The sequence below is a fragment of the Balaenoptera ricei genome, chromosome 4 (assembly GCF_028023285.1).
Source record: "Balaenoptera ricei isolate mBalRic1 chromosome 4, mBalRic1.hap2, whole genome shotgun sequence".
NCBI lineage: Eukaryota > Metazoa > Chordata > Mammalia > Artiodactyla > Balaenopteridae > Balaenoptera > Balaenoptera ricei.
The window spans coordinates 92,476,462-92,497,427 of record NC_082642.1 but is presented as its reverse complement, the minus strand read 5'-3'; the positions used below and the strand labels follow the sequence as shown (position 1 = coordinate 92,497,427).

At 39.6% G+C, this 20,966-nt stretch overlaps 1 protein-coding gene across 1 annotated transcript in view; it reads right to left on the bottom strand.

Annotated features, from left to right (window-relative positions):
* HACD2 (3-hydroxyacyl-CoA dehydratase 2) overlaps positions 1-20,966 on the bottom strand; it is an 89,558-nt gene that overhangs the window by 7,280 nt on the left and 61,312 nt on the right. The window contains exons 5-6 of the mRNA XM_059920964.1: positions 2,769-2,890; positions 647-825 (exon numbers count right to left, since the gene is read on the bottom strand). Of these exons, the coding sequence (XP_059776947.1) occupies positions 647-825; positions 2,769-2,890 (301 nt within the window). The remainder of the gene's footprint in view (positions 1-646; positions 826-2,768; positions 2,891-20,966) is intronic.

Genomic DNA, 20,966 nt, shown 5'->3' with positions numbered 1-20,966 from the left:
GAAGCCTCAAACATGGCTTTTTCTCTCTGTTAATGTGCTGATAGGCATGTTTGATTATCCATATATTTAAACCTTCAGAAGTACTATTAAAATAATTGGAAACCATCCTGAAGATAACACTATGTCCTATTCAGATGGCTTTATTTCCAAACAAATAAGAAATATAGAAAAAATAAATTAATCTATTTTTGTTTTATTTGTTTCTAGTTAACTATCAATTCCTTAAAAGTGAAGTAACTATCTATTTTGATACAGTAAAAATGTAAAAATCTCTTTACAGTGTTTTTCAAATACCACAACAAGCAGTTCTCAAGAGACAGAAAAACTCAAGGTAAGGTCTTTAATGGCTTTTTTTTTTTTGCTTTCCACTCAGTACTCTCCTCCAATAGACAGTTAACCTATCCTGGAATTCACTGTTTAAAACACACTGAGAAGGACTGCATTTTGGCAGCTGTATTGAGAAGGGTTCATCTTTATTCAGTTACTACCAGAGAAAATTCCCTCTGACAGTCGGCATTCAACAAAAACCAAAGCGTTCCCAATAAATTAGATTTATGGTGTAAAAACAACCAAAGGCATTTAACTCTAGTTATTCTTGAGCCAATTTTTGAAACATAAATAAATATATGCATAAACATCTACTTACTTGGAATGTAGGAGATCATTATCAGAATTAGGAATGCGTAATAGTCAAAAGAGAAATTGTATTTGTTAGGTAAACTGATGGAGTACAGGCCAGACTGTCTGACAAAGGGCAAAGCGGCGTATATTGTGAGCAATTCTCCTGACACTCCCATTGGGTACAGCACAATGAAAAGCGTGTACCTAAAACAAAACAAAATATTCATTACTGAGGTTCGAAGCCAGCTTTAGTAGAAAGATGCATCCCCACCAATACTGATTACTTGGTAGAAAGCTATGGTTTATACATTTCCCTGTTTACCCACTGCTTAAATTCAGGTTTTACAAGCCAGTTTTTGAAAAGGGCCAAAGCAAGTATGCTTCTGAATGTTCTAAAATAAAATGTGTTTGGTCAGCCTCAAAATTTGGCCTGAATAAACAACTCTTCAAAACAACTCCCTAAAATAACTGAGATGATGCCAAATATTGGTAAAGTAGGGGCACTGAGTCATGGTTCATACTGAAGGGTCCTGCCTCGTGGGGTGGGGGTGAGTTTGGGGGGGAAGGTGTTGGAGCATGGTGTCCAGGAATCCCTACAATGTACACCAAAGTCTGGTCTGTGGACTGAAAAAAACAGCACATCCAACGTGTGTATACTGCTACGACTTTTCAAATGTCTGTACGTGCTACTGTGAAAAATAAAATACATGCTAATTTCAAAAAACATTAAAAATTTTTATGATAAGCCTTTAGTCATTACATAATTTTCCAGTCAAAAAAACTACAATTACTATCACATGGGTGACTCCACACAAGTTTTTTCACTTTAAAAAAAGGAGTTCCTCAGGTTTCAAAAACAATTCAGAGAGGTTCACCCTATGGAACTAACGGGAAGCCATTCTGAGGTATAAGTATTACTAAAGAAATCATCAGCTCAGATTTTAAAAAGCCTGTGGCTGTTTGTGGCTGACAATAAATACTGGGCTCTAAATGTCCAGGTACAGGAATTGTGCTGAGAAATCTGTGACAAAAGAAAGACACCTTCTCCACTGCTACCTTCAGCCATGCTAAGGAGGATGGTGGAAAAGGAAAACTCTCCCATGGGCCACAGAACACAGTGGACAAAAGAATCTTTCTCTAATTGTAAAATCAGGGTTTGGTCAATAAACTTTCCCTATAACCAGGACAGACAGCTTTCACAAGTCTGCCCAGCTTGGTTAGAAACTGCTATATTTTTCCCCTTCTCCCCTTTTCCTAATACAAATGTTTATTGAAAAAAAAAAGAAAAGAAAAAGGAGAAGTTCACATGCTTGAAATGTTGGAGACATTTGGTTTATGTCTCTGTTTAATCACTAAACTCATGAATTGTCTAGAAACCATCATTTTCCTTTTATGAAATGAGGAACTTTGGCCCCAAGGATAATTTTGATCCTTTGGCTTTGTCACTCCTTCCTGTCGTCATTTCTAACTCAGAAAACTGCTCACAACTGTGTCACACATTAGTTCAGATAATTAGATGAACTATCAGCCTTTTACACAATTCATAACAAATATTACTGCTAAAAGTAATCAAAGCAAACTAAACTGATAATATGCTAAAACTGCCATGTAACATTTGTTATTAATTAAAAAGTAATTTAAGAGTTATCTTGGCAAAATTGAGACAAGAATTGGACTTGGTTCAAAATCCATCAAAATGGCAGAAGTTTATCAGTAAAATTTGCTATGGACAAAAAAGGGATGGCACATCAAATCTCTTTTGAATAATTTAACTGAAAAGAATTGATCCCAAGGAAATAAGTAGATATAAAAAATTTTAAAGTGTTTCTATTAATCAAAGTTATGTACAGTCACTTATTCTGATGAAATCTATAGACCAGATTTCTACCTAACCCGTCTCACACAATTTCATATTTATTTACTTATTTATTTATTGGCCACGCCGCGCAGGTTGCAGGATCCTAGTTCCCTGACCAGGGATCAAACCCAGGCCCACAGCAGTGAAAGTACCAAGTCCTAACCACTGAACCACCAGGGAATTCTCACAATTTTATTTTTAGAAAGAAAAAATAGTATTCAGGCAATAAAGGAAAAATACAGTGATACATCACTTCAAAAGTTAGTCTTCATTCCCTGTACTTCTTTACCTGGCCCATTTGATGAGGTAAGGCAGATGGTTTAATAGACTGAATGTATAAAAGGAGTAACGGATAATTTCTGTGATCGTCCAGGCAATAACAAACAGGAGGACACTGTCTTCACTCTGTACCTATAGGAAAAGGAAGACAAAAGCAAAAGCAAACACATAAAACATCTTAACAAAGAAGCACTCACCATGTGGGGAGCCGAGTCCCTCACCCCACTTACAGAGCTGGTGGGTTGAAGAAGTTGACACAGCCCCTGGGGTCTTTATCCTCAATGGCCATAGCACAGCACAGAAAGAGCTTACCACATAAAGGAACACATGCATCCCTATGACAACAATTGTGTAGAGCCAAGTGAGAAGGAATTCGGCTTACTGATGAGTAAGAGAGACAGGGAGAGGGAATTATATGAGCTGCAGCACACAGGGAGAAACAAACACGATGAGTGAGTTTCTGCATGTTCGTTTGCTGACCTGATGTGGAGAATGTGAACTGGCGTTAGTGGGAGCCAAGAATGGTGAGGTAAGACGGCAGAAGGGTGAAGTGGTGGAAACCTTGGGTTCCATTAACAAGAATTTTAATTTGATTTGCATGACAACTTGGAATCCAAGGAAGTTTCAAAGAAGGGCAATATAATGATTAAAACACAACTGAAGCTAATTCCCTGGGCAGGATGAATTCACATGAGGGAGGCTGGAGACCATCTAAGAGGCAGGGCCCATTTATTCTCTCCCACTGGTGACTTCTGCCCCTAGATGAGGCCTGGTTTAACTCAAGGATTACAGAAGCTTCAATGCTGATCACAGGAGGTGGTTAAAGCCAGAAGAGCTTTGGAATACTTAGCCTCCTCTGAAGTTGTTTTCATGCTGAAAAAAAACAATATACTTTTTTTTTAAACTTTTTAAAAAATTAATTAATTAATCAATTAATTTATTTTGGCACGCTGGGTCTTCGTTGTGGTGTGCGGGCTTCACTAGTTGTGGTGCACGGGCTCAGTAGTTGTGGCATGTGGGCTCTCTAGTTGTGGCATGTGGCATCTCAGTTCCCCGATCAGGGATCGAACCCGGGCCCCCTGCATTGGGAGTGTGGAGTCTTAACCACTGGACCACCAGGGAAGTCCCCAAAACAATATATTTTAAAAAGAGCTCCTTACGTATGTTTTTTAGGGGATGTTCTCACTAGATACCTTAGACTGCAAATCTTGCATGAAAATTTATTACCGTGGTATTAACTTACAGCACCCCCTCTTCCCACCCCAGCTAGGTTATGATGATCCTTGGCACTTGGAAACCAATAATAAGAAACAACCTTGCACACCAATTCACTTATATTTTCTTACATCCGAAAAGAGCAGTTAGAGAGTTGGATGTGAATAAGAAATTCCACTGAGGAAATCAAACAAATTCCAGTTACAAGATGGATCGTCTCTGTCTTACTCCTAACATCTAATACAACAAAGGTATGGCGTTCGAACCTTAACTTTTGCTTCTCTGCATTTGCAATGTTAATTTAGCACTTACATTCTTCCTCAGAAAGTGTACATGGAGCGATCCACCTACACAATGAAATAAGTAGTCATTTACATACCTATTAACTAAATTGCTCTCACAAAGAATTTCATAAATCCACAGTTACTACTCTCTAAAAATAATAAGAATTTTATACTGTCAAGAGCAAGAGTACTTTCTGTTTTCCTGGCACTCTTATATTAGCCAAAGTAAAGCAAAAGCTAAAGCCCTCTAAAGCTTTCATGCTTCATTTTTCAGTCTGTCCCCAAATCCTTGCTTAAAACCCATCTATACTAAAATATAATTTCAGAGCACACTTTGCTTTTTGATAGACTTTGTAATCCTCCTCATCTTAAGGAGATATGTTTTTACAGCTATGGGCTGAAGCCTTCCTTAAAGACCTTTGGGTTAAACAGGAAGTTCTTCTAATATTCTGCATTGTAATCGTCTTGAAAGCAGGGAGCGTGTTTTATTCACTTTTGATTCCCAAAAGCATTTTGCGCTTTGCACAAGTAGGAGCTCAATAGATATTGGTAAGGCAAAACAATTCAATCAATCATAATCAGTTGCCTGCTTTTTGATACCTGATATTAGTTTCTACATAGTCTTAGAGGCCTTCAAATAAGGGAAAAGCAAACAAACAAGCCCCCTGGCCTCCCACTCTGATCCAGCCTGCAGGTTATTTGATTCACCGCCGCCCCCCTCCCCCCACCCCATTAGACTTTAACCAAAAGAACTGTAACAAACTCAGACTCAGGATGAATGTGAAAACAGTCTGTTCCCAGAATCCAGCTGTGAAGACCATGTCACAACTTTAAGAAGACTAAGGATGGGGAAAATGATCATTCTGTACAAATGATATCTTCAGATCGATAGGAAGTACAACATGTTATTAAGAAGGGGCTCACATAAAGTCAGAGATCAAGCTTATCTAATCTGCAGATAATTATCCAATAACACAAAATAGGGGTAGAATGGAATGAGTTAAAACCAGTAAGATCAATGAGCAGGTTTGGGCTAGGTTGACCAAAAATGTCTTGAAGCCATGTCTCAAAGCTGCACGTTCACAATCATGGCACAAACGGGGGAATGGGCCGGGGGCAGCCTGGCTGACCAGGAAATCTTCCTTTGCCTGGTGCGGTGAGCTGCGTGTTGGACCCTCCACACTGTAGACAGCAGGTTTCAGCCCCCTGCTCTACAAAGCGAGAGGAGGCGTGGGGAGTGGGTGGCTTGTGTCATTTAGCCAAGGGAGTTTACATAGAAATTCAAGCTGGAGAAACAAATGGGTGCAAGAGAAAAACCTTTACACACAAATAGCATCATCTGTTTGACTTTAAAAGGCTCGGGGAGTATCAGTACATGAAAATCTGTCATTTTTATTACATTCAAAGAAAAACAAATGGTGCCACATAAGAAAATCGCTATTGTAGAAACCCTATTCTTCTTAGCATTTTGGAACCTACTGCTTACCACTCTGGTTATTTCAAAGAAATCCCCTGATCATGCTTTCTCTGGTAGGTGTGCTTTCCTCTTCTTGGTACCCTTTTCATTTGTGAAGAGAAGAGATTTTGGTAAAATCTCGGCGGTGAGCACTAGAGTCTGCTCTTGGCAGAGCTGTGAAGAGCGTGTTTACCTCGGCCTCCTCTGGCTGCCATAATAAAACACCATAGTCTAGGTGGCTCCAACAGCAGAAGTGTACTTTCTCGCAGTTTCAGAAGTCCGAGCTCAGGGCGCCAGCATGTTTGCTTCCTTGTGAGGACCCTCTTCCCGACTTGCAGCTGGCTGCTTTATCACCACATTCTCACATGGAACGTGAGAGAGAGAGAGAGGAAGTTCTCTCTAAAAATATGTAAAAGGTATCATGTGCAAGGATATTAGTGCCTTATAGGCATGAATCTCATCGTGAAGATCCCACCCTCACGACCTCATCTAAACCTAACCACCTACCGAACGTCCCACCTCCAAATACCATAACACTGGGGGGCTTAGGGTTTCCACATATGAATTTTGGGGGACACAATTCAGTCCACAGCGTCATTTCAGACCAGGTATTGGCAAACTTTTCCTGAAAAGGGCTAAATAGCAAATATTTTAGGCTTTGTGCCATATGCGGCCTTAGTCAGATATTCTTTTTTGTTGTTTTTTTACACCCTTTAAAAAATGTAAAAACCATCACAAATTGCAGGCTACATGTAGCCCACAAGTCAGCCCTGTTTTAGATCCATTTGACCCCCCCAACTTTCCCTGTCTGTTAACCTCTACAAATATCATTCTTCAGCCTTCCTTTGGCAGACTCTGCGTGTGTGTGTGTGTGTGTGTGTGTGTGTGTGTGTGTGTGTGTTGTGTTTTGCTGGGGGGTGGGGGAGGCACTATATCTATAACCAATGGATGCTATGGAAAAAGGAAGTAGTCTTAAAAGAATACATATAGGCAAGTTTTTCGTGTTATGTCATCTTAAAATCTTAGTAATCTCCTTATGTTTGTGATAAAATATACATAACTTAAAATTTACCATTTTAATCATTTTTAAGTGTATATTTCAGTGGCATTAAGTACATTCACCATGCTGTGCAACTATCACCACTATCCATTTCCAAACTTTTTCATCATCCCAAACAAACTCTGTACTCATTAAATAATCTCTCTCCATTTCTCCCTCCCTCTAGCCCTTGGTAACCACTACTCTACTTTTAGTCTTTAAGAACTTGTTCATTTCACAACACTGTAAATCAACTATACTTCAATTAAAAAAAAAGAAAAAGAACTTGCTCATTCTAGGTACCTCAATTAAATGGAATCATGCAATATGTTTCCTTCTGTGTCTGGCTTCTTTCATTTAGCATAACGTTTTCAAGGTTTATTCATGTTGTAGCACGTATCAGAATTTCCCTCCTTTTAAAGGTTGAATATTATATTGTACGTAAATACCACATTCTGTTTACTGATTCAACTACTGAGGAACATTTGCATTGCTTCCACCTTCTGGCTATTGGAATAATGCTGCTGTGAACATGGGTGTACAAATATCTATTTGAGTACCTGTTTTCAATTCTTTTGGGTATACCTAGGAGTGGAATTGTTAGATCATATGGTAATTCAATGTTTAGCTTTTTGAGGAACTACCAAACTGTTTTCCACATTGGCTGCACCATTTTACATTCCTACCAACTGTGCAAAAAGGTTCCAATTTCTTCACATCTTCACCAACACTTGTTATTTTCCTTTTTTCTTCCTGACAGTAGCATCCTAATGAGTATGAAGTGGCATCTCGTCGTGGTTTTGATATGCATTTCCCTAATGACTAGAGATGTCGAGCATTTTTTCATGTGCTTGTTGGTCATATGTGTATCTTCTTTTGAGAAATGTCTTTTGCCCATTTTTAATTTGGGGGGGGAATAACCTCTTTTTAATAATTATGATCACAATAGCAGTAAAAATAATTATACCTAATAGCTACTGAACTCATACTATCTGCCAAGCACTTTTTAACATATATTACCTCTTCGAATCCCCATTTTACAGATGAGGAAAGTGAGGTTTACAGAAGTTGAATCTAGGTCTTGTCCCAAAACTCTGAACAGTTCTGACTTGTCTTCTTGGGCTTTAGACATACACACACACTCCCCTGTTGCTGTGGGGAGAACATCTCTCTTGCAATTGAGGATGGGGAGGTGAGGGAGAGACATAGAGACGGTAGGTCTAAGAGATGGCTAGTGTGGTTGGAAAATCAGTTACATGTTGTAAATGAGTAAACTGAGCAAATAAATCAATGTATTAAAAAATGGACTTCTCGCTGTTGGAATAGGTATTTACAAACATGGAAGGGAGAACGCTAGAAAGAACACCAAGATGTTGAATTGTAATTGGAGGAATCGATATGAGCTCATGATTTTATGTATGTGTGTGTGTGTGTGTGTATACACACACACACATACAGCAATGTAAATGCTTTTAGATATACATATATATGAGTATATACGCATGTAGATGTATTGATACATATATGTATATAGTAGCTTTCTCTACTGAGAGGACCAAGAAGCAATAACATCCCAGTAGCGAGGAGCACCTCAACTACCAGATCTTGGTTCCTAAATATCCCATCCTCCACTAAAAGGAACCAGATTCCTTGGCATAATGGCTGATTCCAGGGCTGGGGCAGGGGAAGTACAAGATGATTCTGGAAATCTTTTTGTCAGAAAGTAAGGAAATGCTCAAACAATGATGAAGACAAGTCAAAAGGACAAGAAGAAAGGGTTCCCGCTGACCAAATCACAGACAATTTTAGCATCAAAGTAAATAACAGATTACAATCCACTGGATTATATAGGAATTCACAAGTCCAAACTGATATAAATAAAATAAATAAATGAATAAATGAGAGAAAGGGAAAGCTATTCCTTACAGTAGGATGCCAACTAATACATGGAAAAGAATGACAGAAGTAGAGAATCCCATTTGGTAACCATCACAGAGGTGGCTGATAAGAGACCAGGAATCATTCCCGAAAAATACTGATCAATAAAACGGGGAAAATGGTGACTTGAAGGTGGAGAAAGCTGGCAGGCACCAACAGAAGCAGGTGATTGAGGTCAACATCACCAGGGGTGGGATGGGTATAGTCATGGTGCTGCCACCTCATGTGATACCCTGAGAAGAGCATGGCACCATTTCTCTGGTATTTCTGCCAAGAATGCATGGCTTGAACTGGTTATGAGGGAACACTGGATGGATGTAGGCTGAGGGTCACCCTAGGGAAATTAAGGCCTATACTCTTTAAAACTGTTAAGGACATGAGCGACAGATCAGGACTTCTTAGTCTTAGACTGATGGGTCTAAAGAGACCTGACAACTCATTGTATATATGGCAACAACCATGTTTCTCCTTTCCCTGTGTATCCTGGTGCTTAGCACAATACCTGGAGCATAGAAGATACTTAGTAAATATGTGCCATCCAGAAAGGGAAAAAAAGGACACTGTTTAGACAGATAGTGAAATCTGAATGAGGCCTGTGGATGGGATGATAGTATTGTATCAGTTTTGCTTTCCAGACTGGAGGGTTGTTATGCAGGTGATGTGGGAGAGTGTCTGAAACATGTACTTGGGTGACAGGACATCACATACAGCTTGCTCTCAAGGTTCAGAAAAAAACGAATGATAACGGATAGATAAATACAGAGGAAGAGGTGATAGGAATGGGAACAAATGTAGTAAAATGTCAGTAGTCGGGGAATCTGAATGAAGGAAACATGAGAGTTCTTCGTACTGTTCTAGTTCAAATTTTCTGTAAATTTGAAATTACGTCTAAAGAAATTATTTTAAAATATCACCTGAGAACCAAGTAACCACTTTGGGGACATAATTAGAAGCAAACAATATCATCTGGTTTCTATAAATTGCTTTTGATATGAAGCCTCTAAATCTGCTGGAAGAGGCGGGCTACATAACCATAAAAGAAGATATAAGGACATTTATAACAAAAACTGCCAATAAGAGCACACTTGAGAAGGAACAACAGGTTTAATGCTGACCCTAAATTTGTATTGGCATTACTATTGTCTTACACTGTAAGTACCCCAAGGGCAGGTCCAAAAACTCGCTTTGAAAAGGGGTTAGCTTACTTAAAAAGCAAAATCAGACTTTCAATAAATGCTTTAGATTAGGATAATAATGATGATTAAGATAATGATAACTCCCATTTAGCACGGCTAATTATTCCTTAAGTATGGTAAAAGTAATTATGTCTAAATTTTCACCAGCTAACTGTGAAACCATTTTAATAAGTATAAAAGAATTCATTCCTATGCGAAGTCAATTATATCTCTGTTTTAAAAGTCAATTATATCTCTGCTTCAGGACATAGAAAAGAATTCAACGCAGTTGTGTAGAAATTTGTCACTAAAATTTTCGGAAGAGATTAGGTTACATTATAGCTAATATGTAGCTAACATTTATTGAGCACTTACTAAGTGCCAGACACTGTTCTAAATGCTTTATATGTATTAACATATTGCATCCCCAAGACCACCCCATGAGGAGGAACAACAGGGCCTGGGAGACTAGAACAGCTCCTTAGGAGCTGAAACAGCTGGGCAGCTGAAGTGTGACGTGGTGCCAGCACCCTGTCTTTCCTGCCTTGTCAGTTATCGCACTCTACCGTACTGCTCAGTTCTGCTCCTGAGCAAGCCCTGTAAGGGCAGCACCTGTGATTTCTCCTTCCCATGCATCCTAGTGCTTAGCACAATACCGGAGCAGAGAAGGTACTGAATGAGTATTCTGACCCATCTGCAGCCTGGCCTGCAAGTTCTCTGCCTTGGTTGGAACAGCCTTGGGTGAGGAGGGCAGCTCCCCAGGGAGGGTGAGGCCACAGGGCTGCTGCCTGGATGGTGACGTCAGCAGAAGGTTTGGGCTGGGGCACCGGACAATTCTGATGACAATCCTGGTCCTTTCCATAACTTTCTGAAGCTTTTTTGAATAAAAATGTAACTCACTTAGTTATCTGCTTAAAAGGAATGTCATCCTTGATAAGAAATTGAAATGTAATAAATATTGACATGTGGTGGTTTTAAAAAAAATGATGTCTGGATTAGCATTAGTCTTTTCACATGGCAATTTCATGTGTAAAGTGTCCTTCATGATTCAGTGTTTATTAAAAATCCATGATAGGGTACCTGGTAAACAAACCAGAAAATAATATTCCTTTTCTACGGAAAATGCGAGCTATATATTAATATTCTTCCACTTTAAAGGAGAAAAAAATGTGCATCTACATAGATTTTTCTTAACCTACAATGACAAAGGGAACTGGTTAAAAAATTATTTCCATTACAACACAATAACTAAGGACTAATTTTTGATATGGATGATGGCCTAGTTAAACGTTTTGGCCTACGAAAACAAGTCTTGGTCATGAAATTAACTTTTCTGAACATGCAATGAGAAAAATGTATAAGCGTGCGGTAAACAAGCAACGCATGATCAATTCTATATTTATGACAGACATGCAGGTCTGAATGCTAATATGTTCCCACTAGTCCAACTTTAATGCTACTATCTGCTCAGCCCATTTCCTGGGAAACATGAAGGACGAGTGGCAGGTTCCTACAACCAGCCTCTTCTCCAATCATTGCAACTCTTGAATTAAACAGACCTCCAGGCTTCCAGGCTACATATCCTTATCTCTCCCAGCCTCAGCTTCCTCATATGGAAACTGAGGTAATATTTGCCTTTGCACGGTTGACGTGAGGTCAGAAAAACCTATCAAATGCTTAGTAAAATGCTAGCCATTTAATACACAGCAGTTATTACTATTATTCCATGAAAGAAAAATTCAATTCAACAAATCTGTATTAAGTTTCTACTATCTACGCTAGCCACTGCTGGGACCCAGGACAGGTTGGTGGCTGCCTCTTAGGCTTAATTAATTACCAAGATAATGTTTTGTTTGTTGTTGTTTTGCTTTCTGTTGTTAAGTGTTACAGGCATTAGCCTGTACCAACTCTGGGATGTCTAAGGATCTCACCAGCTGCTAGCCTTTCCCAATGTTCTTCCTGAGTTCTGTTTGATTTTCTCACCTCCAAAGAGCACATTATTAACTGAAAAGTTTTCATGCAACTATTTCCTTCAACCAAACTCAAGCACGAGGACTGCATCAGAATGGGGTCATAATTAGTCCCACCTTGATCATATATACCCAATACAGTCTAAGTATTCTATGAAGCAACAGTCCTTTAACTACAGCAAGACAGCCCGAGAACAATATTCCCAGCAGTAGGTTACTGTGGCCCCGTAGAGAGAGCTGGGGCATACTCACTCCACCGTCTGTCCCAGACCTCTAAATGTATCATCCTAGTGTGCCTACCCAACACTCTAGAGGGGACAGGATTGATCATTGTCAGAAATGTAACTGACACGGTCAAAAGAACATGAAATTGGCAATATACACTGTGAAATGTCAAGGTTCTTTTGTTCTATGATGGTTTAAGAATTGCAAAAATGTCAGTAAGACAGAAAATAAAAACAAAGGCCCCAATGAAAACAAACAAACAAAAAAAACCCCCAAAGGCTATGAATACCATCTCCTGGAGCATAAATATTAAAACAATGTCCCATGATCCTGGTCCACAGATATTCTGAGTTTGTACAGTGCTTTAAAAAATAGTTGAGCCAGTTTTTTAAGTTAGAGATTTCACATTAAAAAAAAAATCTGTATTTCTGCTTTTTCTTAAAGGAGCAGCTGCATAACACTCGATCGATTTGCCAATCACTAGCTGAGGTGAGCACGGCCTTTCTTCTGAGATGATGTACACCCTCTAGTCATCATATTCTCCTTGAACTTTCTTTTAACACCCACCTGTGGGACAGACATCTGGTGCCAACTGATAAGCTCTGCTACAGATGGCAAAGTGCTACACAAATGTAACATGACTATTTGAAAAACTCTAAAGTTTTAAAAACTATTAAGTAGTATATAAAAACTTGGTTAATCTGATTAGTTTTTACACTTGAAGCTCTCAACATACACTTCTTTGAAGCAGTAACCTCAATAAAAGATTCCCTAAACTTGATCTAAAAAGACAGCACCAATGCAGAAGGCAAAAGAGATGCATGATTATCGAGTTTTTGGTTATCCTGGTAATTTTTTTGCCAGAGCAAAATATAGTAAAGGGGAGAAGATGCAATACAAACGATTATGGCAGCAATTTAAAGAAAAGACAAGTTAAAAGTCTTTAATGCATCAAGCCTAATAATTAGTCTCCTCCCTCCCTTCCAAATGCAAGCATACCCTCAGCATGCTTCCACACACAACCACACATGTGTATCAAGTCACGTCTTACAAATTCCCAAAGCGCACCAGGGTCACTTCAGACTTGAAAAGGGTCCTCTCTCTGGAAAATGCAAACGACTTAGTAATATGCTTTATTTTATCCATGATGCATCACAGCTTTTAAATGAGAGCTTCTTGACTATATAGGGCTTCTTGATACGGGTAGGTAAAAAACGTTATTGAACCCTCTTTCCAGAAGCAATATAAATACATTTCATATATATTTCACAGGAGCAGGGGGATAGGGATGATTTCTTCAGGTTCCCCTGTCATCTTCAAGATTCCCGCTGAGACCAGTTACCTGCTGCATTCACCGTGCAGGTCAACTGTCAGGAGACTGAACGTACTGGTATTCTTGTCAATTTATGTATTTTTAATTAAGTTATCTGATTCTCCATATTTATGCTGAAAATACAGTTATACTGAAAAAGCTACAGCATACAAAGGACCGATTTGGCAAAGGAGCAGATAATTTAAGAGACAGTTCCTCCTCCTACATATTAAAAAAGTTTTCCAATGAATATTTATCAATGCTTTAAAAATGCCACTCATTGTACCGTGGAGCACACCTGTGTAAAAGCAGTTTATAGCTAATAATTTTTAACTTTCCTTGACTTTGCTGACATACTTTAGCAATGCTCACGATGTATGCCACCAGCTCACTTTTACAGTGTGAAATGAGAATCTCTGAGATCATTGAGATAATAATGTTGACTACATTTCTATGGTATCTTTGAACTCAAATAGGAGAGAAAAGGCCTGGGAAATGGTTTTCAACAAAGACAAACGTGGGACACGTTATCATGGTGAATCCACTGCAAAGGCCAAACTGCAGGTCTCTGAAAGGTAGGGTCTATATGGCCTCCTGCCTCACCAGTTAATCAACTGCTACCTCTGCGAAAGATGAGAATACCATCCACACTGTTTCCCACACCTGCAATCAGGATTTTAATGACAATTTAATCTAGAGTACTAAACAAAAAATCCCCAGATTTAAAGAACACAGCATACCAAGTATACCATATAAATTTCCTTTGGCTACTTTTTTTTTTCTTTTTTAAATCACACAGTCATGCACATATGAGATAAAGTATATGGAACCTAATTGACTGAAATAAAGAGAATGGTAAATAATATTACACTGAACAACTACAGCTACACTGTCCGATACAGTAAACTCCAGTCACATGTGGCTATTTAAAATTAAATTACATTAAAATTCAGTTCCCCATTCACTCTAACTTCATTTCAAGGGTTCAACATGTGTTCACATACAACTAGTAGCTACTATATTGAACAGCACAGACAGAACATTTCTGCCATTACCAAAAGTTCCTTTGTACAGTCCTGGGATAGAGGAAATATCCAAAAGAAAAATGTTGGTAACCAACATGTTTCTATCACTATATGGGACCAAAAAGTTACCCTTTTTGGCTTGAAATAAACATCTGAATTCACTTCACTTTCAAACCATGGATGAAAACTGGTTTGAGTGTCAAATTCACTTATTGGTAACTCTCCACTGACAGTACAACTTGACAGCACACTTCTATGACACAGGCTTACTTCCCTGCATTATTTATTCTTCAACTCAAGCTGATGACATATAACCAAAGCTGAAACCACTTAGGCTCCAGGCCTGTAAATCTCATCTCAGGTGCTTCTTTGGGAAACCACTATTTTACACGCAAGGTAACCTTTTTTTTTTTCTTCCATCATTCTCATTCCTATTCCATGACAGTTTCCTAGTGCCAAAAGTCAAACACCTTTGTTAATCTCAGGACTCCAAGTATCCAGATTTGGCTCTAAACAGGCTTCCTACTATTTCTAAGTAGCAGCAATTACATATATTAAGATACTACCCATAGTATGAAAATGTCTTATGCTTGAAGAGGATGCATTCCAACAATGAGCTTCTGTGTCAGAAATTTCATTACCAGAAATAGAAGGAAAAAAAATTAGGAGGAAAGTAGGAGACACCACTGACACATCCAGAACATCAATTAAATGGGGGAGAAGGGTTTTAGCATAATATTTTAGAAGACTAACGGAACTGTAAATGCACTGGGAAACCCAAGATCTGGAAGTTCTGGGGCAGAGGGAAAGGAAGAGGCCAATAGTGCTCAGGCCTGAAATGCCTGGCCACCTGCAAGGCAGTCTGGACTGGGCAGGCTGGGGCAGGTCTGGCTTTGAGTCCCAGAGGAACCTCACAGAGTGGGGCACTTTCCTTTGGAGCTGACAGGTCAGGCCCTGGCCCTTCCTGCCCTGAATGACATTCCCCCAAATGAAGATAACCGTGCAATCTTCCAGGGAGTTTGTCTGGTTTAACTACTCCCTCTCGTGCCAGAATTGAGGAATGGGAATGGATGATGTCAGATTTAGCCCTTGGGGTAAGAAAGCAAAAGAAAAGGTCCCGAGAAACTTCAAGTGTGAGGGTGTTTGTGGGGCAGGGTCACCAATGGAGGAGGGTTCAGTGGAGGAGAGCCAAGAGGAGAAAAAGATTAACATTAAACACAAATAAAACTGATTTCCTGATTTTGTTGGGCCTGGAACCTACTCAACTATTAACTGACAAAGGGGCCTATGTTCTTGTAGGATGTAGTGGTAACGCTCACTTGCATGGTTTAAGATGTTTTATTTTATTTTAAACACAACTGACTTAATTATCAAAGAACAGAGTATAATACATTTTGAACAAAGGAGTGCCCCTGGAGTTTTCCAAGGACTACAAAAGAACTAAGACAATGGGAGAAAGATGCAACATGGAACATCAGAAGTGAACCTACACTGAACCCAAAAGGATCTAAATATTTTGCAATAAAATTTTTATACACGGTTCAAGAAAATGTTGGAAAGGGACAGAAAAACACCGAGAGAAAAACAGACAACCTGATTTTGCCAAAATCACCTACGCTAAATATATTCAATGTCAAAGTGAACCATCCAGCCTTGAGAAAAGTAACACTATCTTTAAGTGTCCATTATTAACAGATGCAGAAGTGGCATTAAAGTACTGCTACATCTGTCTTGGAGTTGTCTCAAGTCTGACAGTGTCTGATTAACGATCAAATAATGAGGTTTTCTACCTTTAGGAGAGGTGCTAATTTTAAAAGTGAAGGTGATGCAAATCCACCTACAGAAATATTTAAAATAGAAAGTAAGGGAATAGATGGAGTAGGGTGGAGAACTTTAGACATTCAGCACTCAAGGGGCCAAAAGATACTGAATGTACCCCAATGTCCTTTGTTAACTGAGATGGAACGTCACTGTGGAAATGGCCTGGTCTAGAAGACAGTGGCGTGGCTGCTGGTCCAAGCACAGTACCCAAGGAGGGAACAACGTGCCCCAGATGCAGCCTCTCAGCTCCTCATCTGAATGATGGGGATAAGAAGGTGCCCTTCCTGCCTAACCGAAAGCCCATGTTCATGGATGGCCATTAGGGACAACAAGGAGCACGTGCAGCCACAGGAAACATGCCAACAAGAGAAGCAACCTCAAGAGGCAGCAAGAGCAGGAGCGCACCGCGAACCCAGCTGGAGGACCCAGCAGAGAAGGAAAACCTATAGTGCAACACAACAGGAAAAGGATCACGGAGTATCCTCCAGGAAAAGGATCGTGGAGTATCGAGGATACCACTGTACTTAGTCCTCTAGCTTCCACAAGAGTGAAAAAGGAGAGGAAAAGAGGAAGAAAAAAAAAAACTGTGTGGCATCTATGAAGGAAGTAGCATTCCTTCTGAAGTGAAACTGCTTTATAAGGGGTTTCAGAAGCTGCTCAGCAAAAAACTGCATGCTAGAGACCTTGATTTCTAAACACTGCTGCCTTGTTTTCATGTATTCCTCTCAGTTAATCTCCACAAAAACTCTGAAATGAGCAGGACAGATATCAGTATTGCCATGTCACAGATGAGAAAAACGAGGCTCAGAAAGTTGAAGTGCTTTGTCCTAAGCCACAGGGTAAGTGTCGAAGTGCACACTCACCAACCCCTCATGAAAATTATGGCTGTTAAGCCTACATGTTCTAGAATACTGAGTTTGACTTACCTAGAAAATAACAAAAGTGTCCAAGGAAGGTGACATTTCTTGAGAAAACCAAAGAAGAGAGATGTTTGTGCAGTATTTCCTTGGTTGGAAACGATAACGATCTACCTGGAATCATAAATGATCTACCTGGTGGCCTTGGCCAGGCAACAAGAAGCACCTGCCAAGGATGGAGCCCCTCCCTCCAACCCGCCCCCCAAACAAATGATGCTTTAGCTTCTTTAATGCCGTGGTTTCAAATCTGCCGCTGCCTTCAAGGTGGGCCCCTCAAGCTTCCTCTTACATGCAAGTGAGCCTCAGCTCCACAGACACTAGATTTTGGAGAAGGCACCAGAAACTAGTCCCTCCACTTAGCTGGGTAAGGGAACTCCAGGCTTTCACTCTCTAAGAATGAGACTATGGCTCTCAGATTTGGGACACAGATGGTGAAATTTGGTTAGGTCTCGAGGAAACTAAGCAGAAATGGGAAGTAAAATCAAGAAAAAAGAAGGGCAAATAAAATTACAGCACAACACTACAGTTTCTTAGAGCATTTCTCAAACCTTAGAATTCATCAAATTATCCCAGGAGCTTAATAACAGTGATGATTCTCTGTCTCCACTCCCAAAAATTCTGTATCAAATGTGGGGCGGGACCTGGAAAGTGCATTTTTAAGAAGCTTTCTGGGTAATTCGGTTCCAAATAGTCCATAAACCCCAGTATGAAAAATAGTCTTGGAACTTTCAAGGAGAAAGGCCAATTAATTGGAAGGATTTAATCAGTGTCTTAAAATGAGCACTAAAAAACCAGAGAAGCACATGGGCAAAGTGCTGCAGACAAGCACCCAGGGCCTACAATTGATTTGTACATTTCACATGTAAATGCTCTGAGTGGAGAATCATATGCGTGTGGTATGACAGAACCGCTGAAGAGGAAAAGTGTTTCTGGGTCTGAGATGGGGGTTTTCAACTCCACACGGGATAAAGAAAGTATGGTTAGCACACAAAAATAAGGATGTGTTTACATCACATTTCTAACCGATGAGAGCAAGTTCTGATGCAGTGGGAAGACTGTGAATTCAGAAGTCTGCTTTTCAACTCTGCCATTTGACAGAGTCATTTGCCTCTCTAGCTTCCAAACTTTAAATGGAGACTACAACCTACCTCAAGAGACAGTTGTCAAGAGTGAATAATAATAACATATTTTAATAAAGCCCCCTGTAAACTGTAATGCATCAAACAACAAAAAACAGCATAATGATAAAGAACTGGAGGTTACTAACTTTCTTAAACACTGATGGCAAGCTTTTTTGTAGGCATCTTGCTGAGAAGTTAGCAGAGATGGCAGATTAAGTGTTACAAAGCCCAGTGGCATGCCAGAAAGAAGTGGGAAACAGCTGACTGGTGAAATCAGGAGAATTTACAGAACATTCCAAAGGAATGTGGGCAAACATCCTTTTCTCCAATGGTGGCAAAGGGTGAGGAAGAAAGGAGAGAAGGCTCAGCACTCCAGGGTATAGTCTATTTTACACAAATTACTGCTAGTAAAGTGTCGAAGGTGTTTGTTGCACTTAGGCTAAAGTCACAGCGAGAGCCCAACAACTTCTTACTCAACTGCTGCCCATGGCAGTGACCTGGGACTTCTGCTCCAAGAACATGGCGATCTTACACTAAGAACTCCGGAGAGGATGTGTGTGGGCTTCTCCAAAGAGGGCTGGGCCAGGAAAAGGGACAGTGGCCTACCTGTGTGTCCAGGAATCTGGGGCTTGGCTTAGCTTCTTTTTGGACAAGGAAGAATAGGTGCCCTGTGGACTTGTCTGTTTCTGAAGGGGGGTCACAGTGAGGGACAGAAGGTGGCATCTCCCACTGCAATTCACTCTGAAAAATGTCAATCTTTTTTCAGTTCAATGAGGAGACAAAGACACAGGCCCAAACAGAGGGTGAGGGGAACAAATGCCCATAGAGGCCTGATGTGGCAATAGCAGTGGCCAGCCTGGCTAAGGAATGGGGAAGAAGCCAGTTCAGTTCTGGAGGTCAGGTGGGAAAACTGGAAAGGAAACAGGTTAGCTAGAATTTCTGATTCCCTCCTGTATCCCTCAAACCCTATGTCCCACCCTGAGCTTGTCTGTTTAATCAGAAGTTTTACTTTGCTTATATAAAAAGTCCTTTTAAAAGGAAAGAAGTGGGAAGGTTATTTGCTATGTTAGGTCAAGAAAAAGCTTTTGAGCATAGAGACATTGTTTCTTTAATATCCTGCTCATCAAGGTGTCCTGCTAGTGATGGTGGGTCCTTATACATCATAAAAGAAAACCATCTGATCACCTTTTAGTTCTATGATATACCTGGTGACATCTATGTGACTAGCATTCCATGCAGTAAAGAATTATAATGACAAGTAAGGATGCATGTCCTAAAGGGCATCTTAAAAGAAAATATACCTCAAATATGAAAAAAGTAGTATCTAGTCTTAAAAGGTATACAGGCTATACCTTAGTACATCATGTACAATTATAGAAAACAAGGGGAATGAGCATAGAAAATATAAGCAGGCCAGAGAGGGTGGAACAAGAGTCCAAATCCAAATGTAATGCTATGAAAATGAAGAATTTGTGTCCACTTTAGAGGGAAATATGATATAAAAACAAATTGAGAATGAAAGCAGAGTACTGTGAAAAGAATTTGAACATGACTATGAGAAAGTGATATATATTTTATGAAGCAGTTATTTCTGAGGTCAATTTCCCTATGCATTAGTTATGTGATTCCCACCATTAAAATAAACAAAGCTGGATATAAAGAAAATAAAGATATTTTAAAGATGTTTCAGTAAAACAGAAGAATGGAAGTTTAACAGGGAAGCCATATGTAATGTTGTATAGAACAAACTGAATTATAGCTAACATGAAACTCTATGGCAGGAAAAACAGCCTTTGGCCAAGAGAAGGGGGTGAGGAACAGGTCACAGACAGCAGACTGGCCTCTGAAATGCTACAGCAACAGGTTTTCAAATTAGCTATTAGCAACTTGGGGTGGGCCCGGAGGGAATCTACTGCCATAAACAAAACGATGAATGGGTTCTTTTCAAAGAAAAGGCGAATGAGGAGAAAAGAAGTGTGACCTTGGAACAGCAAATGCTATTTATGTGAGAAAGGAGTAAGTCAATTAATCAATAGGGTATATGTGAAAAGAAGAGGACCCAAGAGGTGACAGAAAGACAATAAAATTTACTACATTCCTAAGAAAATGATATGTTAACAATAGTAGAAATTGGGTAAGTTTGGTTGCAGAGAAACAATTTTGAATATGCAAATCTAACAAGCATATAACTTAAATTACTGTAAGGCTCAAATATGCCACTACCTGTGAAACCATCTGTTAAATGTCAAGTCTGTGCATCTGTCAGGCAGGAGGTTACTGAGGGCGATGGCCAGGTCGACATAGCTGTAATCCACAGAGACATTTAATAGCTTTCTAAGCCAAGCTGTCTTCCTGCTCTGCCCAGGAAATCCTGGCAAATGTTGGTAACAGCAATATGGTAACAACTGCTTAACTTGAACTGTAATCATTTTTGATTTACCTGTCTACCACCCCGTTTGCCAGAAGTGCTAATAAGCAGAGGAGTGGTTATTGAAGCAGAGGAGAGGAGAAGCAGAGGCCATGAATAACCCATCACCTGGAGCATTAGCTCCTGGACACCTAGTATCTGACTCTACTGGCAAACTGATTAAACACTCCAGAGTTGAAAACACTCTATCTTCATTTAATTATCGAAAGTACATAATTACCTGTTTAAGAATATAAATGAGTTACTATTAGGAAGAAAGTTTAGGTCACTTAAGACTATTGG